Source organism: Candoia aspera, chromosome 2 (assembly GCF_035149785.1).
Source record: "Candoia aspera isolate rCanAsp1 chromosome 2, rCanAsp1.hap2, whole genome shotgun sequence".
NCBI classification, from domain to species: Eukaryota; Metazoa; Chordata; class Lepidosauria; order Squamata; family Boidae; genus Candoia; species Candoia aspera.
In genome coordinates this window covers 114094096-114108773 of record NC_086154.1, presented here as the reverse complement: position 1 = coordinate 114108773, position 14678 = coordinate 114094096, and the positions used below count along the sequence as shown (strand labels likewise).

Here is a 14678-nt window from a genome sequence, read left to right as displayed (position 1 = left end):
TTGGATCCGAACATCCTGTAAAAGGAATTCTGCAGATAAAATGCCCCAGCAAGCAGAAGGAAGCCTCTGCGTGAGCCCTTTGAAAATGCAATCTGGAGAACTAGGGTATGCTCCAGTGCAGATGGGAAGTGGAATTGGCAGCTGGAAAAATAGTGCCACTTCCTTTCAGTTTGTTGAAATCTTAACTGGATTGCAGCATCTTTTCTGAGGAGGTAGTGGATGCAACCCTGATCTGAACTGGAATCAGGAATTTCCTTGGAGATCTCCTTATGTGTCTGATTACTTATCACTGTAGGAGTAAAACCTGTATATAAAGTCAGCAGCAATTGCCCCCTTTGTTGCTATTGGTTTAAATAAGTGCCTGTCTTCATTGCCAGAAAAGAAAAATACTCGATGCCAGAACTGCCCCATCTCGGATATTAGTGTTCATTCTTTTCTGTGGGACCGGAATTGGACTGCTATAGAAAGCTCACAGCAAGAAGATAAAGTCCGTCTTCTACAATATCCTTGCAGCTTCTATAAGCTAGAGCTACCAGACCCGGATTGCAAGATCCAGATAACCACTGGATAACAGCAAGTGGAGCTTCGTGTGCCTCATTGGTGCCATCTAGTGATGGTCTGGATTTTTGGAGCCCTCATCTGGTAGCTCTGCTACAAGCAGCATTCATTATGTCAGAAATCTTAATGGTAACAATGGAGTCTGCCTGGGAAGAGATTTCTTTTTTAACTACAATTAAGCTATAACTACTGCCTGCCTGAAGCATCAAGTTGCCTATCATAAATAATTGGAAGAAGTTTAATATTGGTATAGTGTTATGATAATCTGAAGTAGCTACTGATTGTCTCAGATGTTGATTATGAGCCTGCAATGAATGTTTGCAAAATGCTGCTTTCAAAAAATCTGAAGTGTTCCCCAAACCTCTGTTATTCCCCCTACTTTTGCTGCTGGCTGTTTTATCTGAGATGCATAGAACCTGGCAGTTAGTGAGATAATGTTAGAACCACACCGTAGAGCCCATTAGATCAGACAATGTGGGAGCCTCCAGAAGCTGCTTGATAGTAAGGGACTGCTTCCTGTTCTCATTCTTAACAGTGAACCATTTGCTGTTTATAGCTGAACTCCACAACAGTGCTTTAAAAATGGGTAATTTTCAACTTGCAAAAAGCCTTCTTCAGATGTATAAGTACTATTTTAGTCATGCCTAGTTTACTCAAGCTCACACATTCGTTTCCCTATTCCCTGGGAAATGAATGTGTGAGCTTGAGTGTGCAGTTATTGCTTGGTTACTGTCCATCCAACATGCCTTAGGTTTTATCTGCTCCAGGTGGTTAATTTGTTGCACATTTATGTATAAATATTTCTACACTGTACTTCATTATCCAAATGCAGCCATACGTGAATAAATAAAAGGACCTTCTGTTCATTGTTTAGGTTAAATGTGTTCAAGATGCAATTCGAGCCAAGAAGAAGACATTCAACTTTCTTGGAGAGATTATTTCCCTTATACGCACTGTTGGAATGTTTATTACTATGAATCCTGGGTATGCAGGTCGTACTGAACTGCCTGAAAATCTGAAAGCTTTATTCAGGTATTAACATGCAAGCAACACTCAGAGGAAACGATGTGATGCTGGGTGGCTTGAATAAATAAAAGGTTCAACACAGGGAATTGGCTAAAAAGGAAGACCAATATTCAGAATATAGAACCTCAGATGGCTATGTTTGCTTGGGCTTTGAAGCTAAGTGGGGTTGGGCCCAGTTAATACTTGGACAAGAGGCCTCCAAGGAATACCTGGGCTATAGACTAATCTGAGCATATCAGATTATGTACTTTGTCATTGACTTATCTTTCAGAAGAAGTCAATGACAAAGTACTAGTGTAATGTTGCCACTACAAGGACATGGCCATATTCATGTCCATAAAATCACCAGGAGTTGAATTTGACTTGAAGGAGACTTTATCTCTACCTTAAACTGGAAGTGATCGGGAACAGTTGGGGTATCTAAAGTAGCACTGGAAAACAACCTCATCTATTTGCCTTCAAGAAAATGGGTATTTAAGATTGGCCATGCCGATCTTGGCAGTCCTTAATGGAAAAGGGGCCCCAAAAACACTCAATGGGATGCTCTTAAATTTCCAAATATTTCACCAGCCAAGAAAGGCTGGGAATTCCTAAACTAGTATATAGAGCGGGCGCCCTGAAAGAAACTTTCAAATAAGTACACCTAATGTCCATTTAATCTGAACATTTATACCACAGCTTTTGGTCAGGTGATATTCAAAATGATTTCTTTGCATAAAATACCATATATGAGAAAGCTGTCAATTACACATCAGACAATGGGTACTTAACATTTTCACCTTTTTATAGCAGGTGGATTTTTTCCTAATACAGGCATCTGCAATTGAATTGCATCTGGCATTTGTAGTGACTACTCCCTGCAGCTGAAGGGAAAGACGCACTGTTGCTTGTGCAGCGTAACCACTCCAGATACTCATTTTTTCCCATGTCCTCTTTTAGGCCCTGTGCCATGGTTGTGCCTGATTTTGAGCTTATCTGTGAAATCATGCTTGTTGCTGAAGGTTTTATTGAAGCTAGGCTTCTGGCCAGGAAGTTTATTACTCTCTACACACTATGTAAGGAGCTACTTTCCAAGCAGGTAATTGAATGTGGTTCCAGAGGTCTGCTATGATGCCAGATATTTTAAAGCAACAAAAAATTGGTGGGAAAGAATTGGCAGAGATTTCTGAAATTATTTCAGTAATATAACTCACTGAATTCCAACTCCAGGTACCCCATTATTATTTATTTATTTATTTATTATTATTATTATCAATTAAATTTTGCCACTGCCCATCTCCCCCCAAAGGGGAGGACTCTGGGCGGGTTACATTATACATTGTTTCCCAAAGTCCCCAGTAATACTGCAAGAATGTACAGATTTCAATAGCTGGAATAAGTCCATGATGAATACAGCTGACCACCCTGCTCATCTGGGTAGGCCAAAGCTGCCTGAAGGAGCCTTCCCCAACCAGGTGCACTATAGACATATTTGGATTACAATTCCCATCATCCCTGTTCAGCATGGTAAGGGAGATGGGAGTTGTGGTTCAGGAACGTATACAGTACCCTTGGTGGGGAAGGCTGATTTAGTCCTATGGTTTGGGAAAGACCATTTCCCTCTGGTAACAGTGGGTATCATTGCTAAGGTAGCCATATCTAGGAAGCATCAGTTCTTTCCTCACATTTGGAAGTGGGTGATGCCTTGCGCCTTTTTTTAAGTGACATCCTTTTATTCACCTGGAGTTCTAATGGCACTTCCTATCTGACAGGACCACTATGACTGGGGGCTGAGAGCTATCAAGTCTGTGCTAGTGGTGGCGGGGTCCCTGAAGAGAGGAGACCCAGGCCGGGCTGAAGACCAGGTCCTCATGAGAGCTTTGCGAGACTTTAACATACCCAAGATTGTGACTGATGACTTACCTGTGTTCATGGGACTCATTGGGGACCTTTTCCCAGCACTGGATGTACCCAGGAAACGTGACCTGAACTTTGAAAAGGTGAATTTGCTTCTGTGGGTTCAAACAAGGGGCTAAGGAAAGCAGCCAAATGCTTCTGGTCAGAAGTACAAATGACAGACTCTCTTCTGTGGGAAAATCAAGATGTCACCAGAAGAAGAGCCCCAATTCAAAAGCTGGCAGAGGCTGCCCTCTCTACTTGAGTTATAAGACTGACAGACAAGGCCTGTAAGCAGAACCATGATACCAGGCTATGCTTCAGCCAGGGATACACAGGATTTCCTTTGGCCCATCTTTCAATTAGCCTGCTCCCTCCTATCTTAGTTAATGGGTAGAACCACATGCAGTTATCTTTGGGGTTTTGTTTGTCTCTGAATTGTCTCTGAACTTTGGTTCTTATTTTTAAGCACCACCACTACCACCACCATCACCCATTCAGTACAAATGTGTTTGGTGTAGTAGTTAAGGCATCAGGCTAGAAACCAGGAGATTGTGAATTGTAGTCCCTCCTTAGGCACAAAGCCAGCTGGGTGACCTTGGCCCAGTCCCTCTCTCTCAGCCCTAGGAAGGAGGCAATGGCAAACCACTTCTGAAAAACCTTGCCAAGAAAACTGCAGGGATTTGTCCAGGCAGTCTCTGAGAATTGGACATGATTGAATGGATTAAAAACAAAATATCTCAACATGTATACTTCCAGAAAAAAATATTTAGAAATATCTTTTCTGTGAGAAACACATACACATACACACACATGAATTTAATCACTTGTGTGGACTAATCATGCAGATTAATAGAAATGGCCTGGAATACAGTAGACCAGTGAATAAAAACCTGCAGAACTGACCCAATCTGGGAATAAACAAATCTGTCTGTTATTAGTTTTAATGCATCTCTTGTCCTCAGATTATCAAACAATCTATTGTTGAGCTCCGTCTGCAACCTGAGGAGAGTTTTGTGTTGAAGGTCGTACAGCTGGAGGAGCTATTGCAAGTCCGACATTCAGTGTTCGTGATTGGAAATGCCGGCTGTGGCAAGTCACAGGTGGGAACTGCACCGTCACTTTGGGCTCTTTAGCCAAGGACTCAACTGTGAGCACTCAGTGTCATTACCAGGGGCCTACTGAAAATGGAAATGCTTTGCTTAAAGTTGGTTTCACAGAACTTGGGAGCCTTCACAAGGTGTCTCCCGAAATATTTATGGCAACAGATCTTATGCCCAAGGTCAAGGGCCTGAATGCACTGCCATCTGGAGGAAGACCAGACAAGTGGTTAGCTACCTGACACACTGGAGGTTCCAGTTATCTCATTTACTGGGGGAGGGGGGCTGTAAACAGCATTTTCTAGCTCTACCATTATCTCCCTGAATCCTGTTTGGTTTTCCAAAAGACCACATCACAGCTATAGCCACATGCGTTGCTCTTCTGAGCATCAGTCCCATGTCCATGATCATGATCATGGCTTTGGTTAGGTAGGCACCCTAGACCGACCAGCTGATGCCATGAAGGTTCTTTCCCAGTGTGTGGGGGCTGTGGGAGTCTGGATAGGGAACAATGGGCTTTGGCTCAATGCTAACAAATGAGTTTGGGAGCCCTCCAACTTTGTGGACTCTTCGCCTTTGGCCCTGGTTAAGGTTACACTCCCTCAGACAGAACTGGTGCTCAGACAAAGAACTCTAGGCTTCTGCTGGAAGAGCAGGTGGCAGCCATGCCAGGGGGGCCTTTGCACAAATCCATTTGTTGCACCAATTGTACCCAATGCTGGATTGGAATGTCCTATTCACAGTCACTCATGCTCTAGTCACCTCTTGCTAAATTACTGCAATGTGCTCTACATGGGCTTCCCTTGAAAACCACTTGGAAGCTACACTTGATCCAGATGCAATGGAGCAAGTAATTATGAATTCACCTTGGTGCACCCATGTAATACCACTGCTTTTTCCGGGAGCAGTTTAAGGTGTTGGTTATCATTTATAAAGCTGTTAATGGCACAGGGCTGGGTTACTTGTGAGACTGCCTGTCTCTGGTTGTGTCTGCTCAGCCTGTGAGATCTGGCAGAGTGGGAATGCTTCAGGTTCTTTTCACAAAATAATCCCATCTAGTGGGAATTAGGGGTCATGCCTTCTCTGTTGCAGCACCTGCCCTATGAGACATCATTCTCCCGTGGTTTAAATGGCCCAAACCCTTCTGTCCTTCTACAAGGCCCTAAAAACCTGGATCTTCCCCAGGCATTGACCAGACCACAGGATGAGCTCATATAAAATGTAAGGCCTTTGAACGAGGCATGTGTTGGCTGGCCTCAGTTCCTTCTCTGATTATTGTTATTTCTGTTACTGTGCTATCCTGCTGTTTTTTATGTTCTGAAGGTATATTATATATTATATTACATTATAATATTTTTAATTCCTAGTTTTTACATTTCTTCAAATTGTAAGTCACCCAGAGACATTCTTGCAAATTGGGCAACCATATAAATCAAATCAAATCAATCAATCAATACTTTTGGAGTCTCCAGTGGTGGAGCATTCCAAAAGTACATACTTGCTGTGTAAAAGTCCAATATATCTGGAGGACGTCAGGTTAGGAATGGATACAATAGTGAATATGATGGACAAAGCACTCAACCTTTTTCTTCTGCCAGGTACTGAAATCTCTGAATAAAACTTACCAGCTTATGAAAAGAAAGCCTGTAGCTGTTGACCTTGATCCTAAAGCTGTAACTTGTGATGAACTATTTGGAATAATTAATCCAGCAACAAGAGAATGGAAAGATGGTAAGAAACAGTGTAGCTGCTTTTTGGAGAATGTAGTTGAATGACATTTAAAATAAAAGGAACATTTTCCTTCTGAAGTTGTGTCACAAAAAAAGGTGATTATATAAAAGCTGAGAAAACAGTACAAAATAGCAAATGTATACATTAATATGCATATAGAAAGATCATGCCTTTGTTTCCTAGAATAATGACATTTAATTTAAATTTATTCCTTGAAATACTACTATATTGGCACTATATTTTTTTACAAAATTAGATTCCCACTGAAAATAATAATTTTTAAAACTCACTTATCTTTAGATCTAGATTATCTATTTAGAATTGTGGCTTGTTTTAGAAACTCAGAGGTATTTCATTTGGGAAAATTACATACTGCAGTTATGAATTTATTACGCATTTCTGTTGTTTAAAATTCAAATACTATCACCCTTTAAAAAACCTTTGTTATACTGTATATGAACTCTTCCCCACTTCAGCTATTTGAGCCAACTTCAGCAAGACAAAAAACAAAGGTTACTTTTTATCCAGGGTATACCTGATCACAAATCTCTTTAATGGTTTGACAAAAAAAGCTTATAACCATAGGAAGATACCAAATGCTTATGGTAGCTGCTGACTCTAATTAGGTTTATTTTAATGATTCATAGAAATGGTCCTCCCCATACTGTTTCCACCATTTTTACTCCTTGATCCCTCTGAAACAATTTTGTTAGTCAGGACTGTTGTGGGGCAGAGGTAGAGAGCATTCTCATTGTTCCAGCCTTGTATATAGGTGTTGGGAACTAGAGCCCTGGGGGGTCATCCACCTCCTCAGTTGCTGGGGGACATGCTGCCAGTCTAACCCAAAATTGGAGAGAGGGAGAAGGAGAGGAAAGAAAAATGGGGTGAGGGAGAGAAATGAGGAGAGAAAATGAGAACCCAAAGACTGTTGTAGAAGGTAATGGCTGGAAAGAAAAGTTGGAGAGTGAAGTTGATGTGAGTGTGTGGAGCAATTGTTGGTTCCCAGTCAGAGAGGGAGAAGAAAGCTCAACATGTGGCTTCCCTGGAGGAAGAGGAGCAAAGTCCCAGAGGGACAACATCTTCACCCAAGGCCCAAGATGGGAAGGAGAGAGATGGCTGGCTATGGACAAAGGCTTGGAGTCTTTGGCAAAGCCCTAGTCCAGTGTTTCTCAGCCTTAGCAACTTCAAGCTGTGTGGACTTCAGCTCCCAGAATTCCCCAGCCAGCATGGGAAAGCCAGAAAGTGGCTTGGTGACAGCTCCCTCAGAACTCTATATGGGTTTAAAGCACGAGCCTATGTAGAAAGTATTGACTCAATTATTGTCTGGAGTACCTTACTCTATGCATTTTGCACTTGTGCTGGTTACCAGTCTCCTACCAAGCTACTTTCATGATATTGGTATTAGAAGAACTTGGTTACTTTAAGGAATGTCTCCACTAATGTCAACAATTTAGGAACTTTTGATCTTTAGGGCAGATGGCGTTGGTGATTTGCAATCCTGCTGACAACACAATAGTGGCAGGCAGCCCTGAGGGTGGCTGGTGGTTTGAAGATGCTCTCTCTGCCTTTTAGTTTTAGTTTTTCTCTTTTAACTTGTATTTTTGTACTTTTTATATGGTTTTCTATGTTTTTTATGACCTTTTATTAGTAAGCTGCCCAGAGTCACTTCGATAGTGAGATGGGTGGTGTATAAATTTGACAAACAAACAAACAAACAGATGCACTGCACCCTTTCTGCAGTGGCATCTGTCTTGTACAAAGGCTCCTCTTTATCATCTAGAGACTGGAACGGGGCCACGTCTTAGGCGCTTTTTGAAAACTGTTCATGTTGGCTTTCCCAAGGATCAACTGGTGTTTTTATTCTGTTTTCTGGATGTTTAGCCCACAGCATTGCTCCACATTACAGCTGTATATAGCTTTGGAATTTACATAAGTGAAAAGGTAATCACAAATAGTTTAATAAATAATTATACTTGTCAGCATGTACATATTTGTTTTCATCAGCTCTGTGCCTTCTCTCTGCTAAAAGTTTAGTGCAATTTGAGCATATATGCATGTTATAAAATTCACTATGAATCTCACTCTGTTCTGGGCAGGCTTGTTTTCAACTATAATGCGAGACCTAGCTAATATAACTCATCGCGGACCAAAATGGATTGTTCTGGATGGAGATATTGATCCTATGTGGATTGAATCTTTGAATACTGTGATGGATGACAACAAGGTCAGCATAGTAAGCTAGGGGATCAATCGTTAACATCCATTTTTGTGAAATTAGGAAGTTGCATTGTATGTTTTTCTCTTTCCTAGGTGCTCACCTTAGCCAGCAATGAGCGAATCCCACTAAACCCCACCATGAGGCTTGTGTTTGAGATCAGCCACCTAAGAACAGCAACACCTGCCACAGTGTCTCGAGCAGGAATCTTGTATATCAATCCTGCTGACCTGGGCTGGAATCCGTGAGTTCTGGTTCCCTTTAAAGTGTATCAGTGCATCTCTTTTTAGATGGGGGATGTAGATCCCATCATAGATCACACTGAGTCCTCACTGGTCATATGAAACTGTTGTCGGAGATCTAGCATTGCAATATCCCAGATTATTCTAGTCCCAATAACAAGTTGCTTGCTGTCCAAGAAAACCTTTTTCAGACAGTGATTGTTGTGAGACAGTCAGTGCAGTCATTAAAGAAAATTTTGCCTTGTCCTTTTTCCCAGCTCCTGGAATCCTTCTGAGGTGCCTGGACATTATGATTGGGTAGAAGGCCCCCAAACACAATATAGCTGTCAAGACAGCATAAGTAGCTCGTGAAAGGCAAGGACTGCCTCTATGATGAGCACAACAATGCCAACAGTGTGATACCTCTCTCTCTCATTCTCTCTCTCTCTCTCTTGCAGAGGGGGAAAAATGAATTTGGGTTTTAGTTTTAAATTGGGAAGGTGGAATGAGGTACTCACTACTGGTAGGCAAACAAGCACTGATTGGTCACCTCTTAGCTGTTCATTGGTTGTCAGCTCTCTGAGAATACTGCACATTTACAAAAACATAAAAATGCCTCTTTATGTCCTATCCTGCATCCTTACAGATCTAGAAATAGCTTGAACAACCAGTCGATTCCTTATGCATGTTCATTATAAAATCAGAAAAATTGGGGAGCCAGAAGGCTGGATCATTTGGAAATGCCCAGTGTGTTGCACTGCCAAGAAAAGCAAGTTTTTTCAGGACATGAAGAAAAACATTATTCTCCCTGTTAAGTGTTGGCAGCTGCATATCTAGACAGTACATTAGTTTCAATGCAATGTGCAGTCATCTTAGTAAACATGTGATAACTAAAATGAAGAATGGAATTGCTAGGACTTTAAATTGAACTTATTCACCAAGTTTTGTTTTCTCATGTTTCTTTGTGCAAAGAGCTTCTCTTGTTAGTAAACATCTCACAATCCCACTTTGTATACAGGGATATTATTATGAAAGACTGTAAATACCCAAGACCACTAAATTACTTAATTAACAGGGATTTGGGCTAGCATTATCAGCTGTTATTAGTTCATTGCTTCTTCTTTTCCTTTCAAACATGCTAACTTATTCTCCAAAATAAGGAATTCCTGATGCTTTATTTTATGAAAAGTTAAAAGTAATGTGGTTTACACAAAAATTATTAGCTTGACAATAATTAGCCAAAACACATTCCTCGTACGCTAATGGAATTTGTGTATTGAATAGTATGTGATCTCTTTCTTAAGAGCTAAACGTTAAATATCTGCCCTGTCATTTAAGTGGCATTCCTATAAAGATGTAGCGTAAGCAGGGGCAAAAGAAGAGGAATAAAGAATTTCACTTGCAGTAGAATGTACATGTTACATGCATGAGACTGCATTGCATATTCGAATAAGTAATTTTATATCACTATACAGAATAGTGAGCAGTTGGATTGAGCGCCGAGAAGTGCAGTCCGAAAAAGCTAACCTGATGATCTTGTTTGATAAATACTTGCCCACCTGCTTGGACAAGCTGAAGTTTGGGTTCAAGAAGATAACTCCTGTTCCTGAAGTGACAGTGGTGCAAATGATTCTCTATTTGCTGGAATGCCTCTTGACCCCAACCAATACACCTCCAGATTCTTCCAAAGAGCTATATGAACTCTATTTCGTGTTTGCTTGCTTCTGGGCATTTGGAGGAGCAATGTTCCAAGATCAGGTACCTTCAGAAATGGAAGTGGTCAGGCTTTCCGTTTATATAACTCAAGAGTTATCTTGTTATAGACCAATGATGCAATAAGCAACATCCTCTACATTGAATCCATTTTTCTATGGGCCTTTTCAAAGGTTTCTGCACTGATGGGACCGATACCAAAAATCACTTCCATCTTACTAGGGTTTAACATTTCATTTGTATCTCATATGGTTTGCTGGGGTTTCATGCCAAGGACACATGTCCTTTAGTATCAATGGCAATAGCATAAATATTAGCATGTGGTCTGACCCACCTTTGCAGAAAGAAAGGTCATACACTACTTTAGTAGTCATTTGGACCCCCATTGAGATGAATGAGATTTGTGAAGTTAACCTTGCTGTCATAACAGTTGATTCAGATCTGTATTTAATTTTTAAAACTCATTTAGCTTTGATAAATTTTGTTTTGATGTTTTATTATATTTGCTCTGGTCAAGTCATATTTTTAGAACATATTCTATTTAAATCAAAAATTTAAAACCAGAATAAATATGCATAACTTTCTCTGCAGCTTGTGGACTACCGTGTGGAATTTAGCAAATGGTGGGTAAATGAATTTAAAACAATCAAATTCCCATCTCAGGGAACAATTTTTGACTATTATATTGACCCAGAGTCAAAGAAATTCATGCCATGGACTGATAAAGTGCCACAGTTTGAATTGGATCCAGATGTCCCATTGCAGGTAATTTGCTGGAAATAATTTTAGTTCTGGTCTTATTTGTTTTATTTGTACTTTTGCAGTACTCTGAGACAAAAATCAGTCTGGCATTAACAAAAGATTCTGAATCCAGTTAGCATTGCAGACAAGATCAGGAGAAACATGGATCCTTGATTTATATTCCACTGAGTAATTTGAGATACTAGATTCTTGTCCTGTTCCAAATATATCTTCCCACTGCTTACTGTATATCTAAAGATACTAATTATCCTTCAAAACAACAACCACTATTACTACTACAGCAAAAATGGTTTTCAAAAATGACCAAACAGTATGGACTGTATGTTTCAGATAGAGTAAGATTAAAGTAAACATTTATCTGTCATAGTAAAGTTGCCATGAAATTTCAAATAAGATGTCCCGCAGAGATATTTTAACTGTCCTAGTGGATGTTGGTGTCTTCCTGTGGGTAAGCCTTTATTTATAGAAGAATAATGAGAAGGGGGGGCATGTTCAGTGTTCCAGCTGTGCCCTGTTCCAGAATACCCCAATCCCACCATCCGTGCCAACTTCATCATTCTGTGGTCATGACACATGCACAGTTATCGAATTACTTGTGGATTTTCCCTCTTTAAGATAGATAGATAGATAGATAGATAGATAGATAGATAGATAGATAGATAGATAGATAGATAGATAGATAGATTGATTGATTGATTTGCATTTCTTTTATCTTTGGGACTTCCTGATTCCTTCATTTTATACGTGGTTGATGTAAGGGCTAGCACTCAGGACTGGTTTGTCTTTTGGTGCTTTCAGGTTTGCTATTCCACTGCAACCTTATCATCTATACCTGGCTGTAGAGCAGTTATCCTCTGATTTTTTTTAATCAGCTCTGAAAGAAGGAGGCACAGATACATAATGATTTGCTTACGATGTCATATTAAAACACAGCTGGGTTTTGCGAACCTATATATGCATTTATCTTCAAGGGGAGATAACTCTAGCCACTGATGCTTAATTTTGTAGAAACCATTTCACTATTTATCCAGTTACTTTTAAAATTCAGTTTTTTTTAATTGGTGTAAATTCCATATGGGGATATGTTTTACAGGCTTCAATGGTCCACACAACAGAAACCATCCGGATTCGTTATTTCATGGACTTGCTAATGGAGAAAAAATGGCCAGTGATGTTAGTTGGGAATGCAGGCACTGGAAAGTCAGTGCTGATGGTAGATAAGCTGGATACCCTAAACATGGATGACTATATGGTGCAGTCTGTTCCCTTTAACTTCTACACAACTTCAGCTATGCTGCAGGGTAAGGGGATTGGATGGATTTTCATTCTTACCAATTAGAGGTGCACAGTCTGAGGCCACAGACAGCCCCCTCAAACCCTTGGTTGTGCCCCTGCAGAAGTGATTTCCAAATTGTGATCTTAATGCAAAGAAATGCGGAAATTATTAAAGAATTATGGGACTATGTAAAAAGTGGGACTTTGTATATTATGTAACTCTCTTAAATGCCTTAGAGTAATTATTCCCAGCAAAATACCATTTTTGTTGATTTAATTATTTCATATTGTTTAACTGCTTAATGTTGATATAAATAGATGAAAAATTCCTTGTTTAAGAGGAAGAACAAATGTTGTTAAAATTAATATTACTCCTTCAGATAGACAGAATAGAGATAGATAGATGATAGATAGATAGATATAGATTATTTCCAGTTAATACTTTTGAACTAAATTCTTTTGTCTACCCAGAGTTTTTTTGGGGGGGGCATTTTCCAGCCAGGTATCCAGTCAGGGATGAATTTTGTTGTGGTTGTTGTGGTTGTGGGGAGCAGTCTGTGTATGTGTGTGCTTTAGGAAATGGACCCCTCCCCCCTGTGTGTGTGCATGTGTGTGTGCGCACACGCGCGCACCTTGGAGCCAGTCTTGATTCCTGGTGACTGCCTAGACAAGCCCCTGCTTGAAGTGATGTGTTTATACTTAGCCTTTGAATTGGCTGTTTATTGGTGCATTAGAAAAATTGATCAGTATGATTGTGTTGTCAACATTTAATTTGTTGTTTAAGAACTGTGATCCTTTTATATATTTATTGTAGTGTGTGCGCACATGTGTGTATGCATCTTTTTGTATTATTACTTTATTTTAAATACCTATTAAATGAAATCAAGTTTAGATTTTGTTCTGGCTTTGCCAGAGTTGAGCCAGGACCATGCCATTCAAAAAAAAAAAAGCATGTCCTTCAGTCAAATGAATATATCTTCAGAATATATATAGTCTTAGGTGTGTGATCTTAAACCCTGAAAAAGGGTCCCTTCACTGGCATAATCAAGCCAACATTTGTAGAGTTTGCTTATATATGCTGCTGATGCTGTAGCATTCCTTAATTTTGTTCCATCCTGATGAATAGGACTACAAATCCCTCATTAGGTGATGCGGTCTGCCTAATGGGAGTAGCATTCCAGAACATCAAGAATGTAGCAGGTTGCCTGTTCCTACTCTACTAAATACTTGCTGTTTGAGAAGAAGACTGCTACTGTGAGCCTGCTCTTTCCCACTGCCATTGTTCAACACAGCATGTGCATATATACATCCTAGACAGGTTGTGAGAAAAGGAATTTTAACTGGTCGGCCTGTACAGATGAAACTGACACTGGACTTCCTATTCTTTGCATTCAGAAAGCAATTTCAGTTTTCACATAGGTTACATGCCTCCTCTGTAAGACTTTGATGCACTGATGAAAAGCTGCCATTCTCATTAACATGACATAAGGAGCTTGTACTTTTGAACTGGTGCATGAGATCGGAGGACATTTGAGCAGACCATTTAGATAAGGTCCAGTGTCATCTGTTGATTAGTGGTCTTCTGTTTGCACAGCTATTCTCGAGAAGCCTCTGGAGAAGAAATCGGGAAGAAATTTTGGCCCCCCTGGTACCAAGAAGTTGATTTACTTCATAGATGATATGAACATGCCAGAAGTTGACAAATATGGCACGGTGGCTCCTCACACCTTGATCCGGCAGCACATGGATCATGGGCATTGGTATTAATGCATATTATCATTGATAATTACTACGTCTGTATAGCTAAATGACATGGATATTAGATGGGCTCACAGGGAACCTCATGCAAAAAAAGCAACTAACCTTCAACCTGGAGGTTCATGTTGTCTGTTACAAATTCATTCTTATTACAGAGAAGTTACGGTTTGAATGCCATGCTATGAATATGATGCCTGTATGTTTAAAGAAATTAGCCATCTTGTCTACTGCATGTAGATTAAGCTAGACAGTTTCATAGACCACTGATAGATGTATTATTTAAATCTTGTTTGTGCCCTTTTAATGAAAAGAGGCCAGAAATCTTCATTCTTTATCTTCCTTATATAAAGACAGGAAGGCTTTCTTAAGTGTAAGGGAATAGTGGGGCATAGGTTCCTCAAAAATATTTGGTTAGCATAATTCCCTCCAACTTGCTTCTTTCCA

The 14678-nt window shown here is 40.0% G+C and overlaps 1 protein-coding gene across 1 annotated transcript in view; it reads left to right on the top strand.

Annotated features, from left to right (window-relative positions):
- The window catches only part of DNAH17 (dynein axonemal heavy chain 17), a 128146-nt gene that overhangs the window by 47181 nt on the left and 66287 nt on the right, over window positions 1-14678 (top strand). Inside the window, exons 37-47 of the mRNA XM_063293325.1 lie at window positions 1433-1590; window positions 2524-2662; window positions 3336-3563; window positions 4425-4562; window positions 6158-6290; window positions 8387-8514; window positions 8601-8749; window positions 10202-10484; window positions 11031-11204; window positions 12295-12502; window positions 14071-14236. Coding sequence (XP_063149395.1) covers window positions 1433-1590; window positions 2524-2662; window positions 3336-3563; window positions 4425-4562; window positions 6158-6290; window positions 8387-8514; window positions 8601-8749; window positions 10202-10484; window positions 11031-11204; window positions 12295-12502; window positions 14071-14236 — 1904 coding nt within the window. The remainder of the gene's footprint in view (window positions 1-1432; window positions 1591-2523; window positions 2663-3335; window positions 3564-4424; window positions 4563-6157; window positions 6291-8386; window positions 8515-8600; window positions 8750-10201; window positions 10485-11030; window positions 11205-12294; window positions 12503-14070; window positions 14237-14678) is intronic.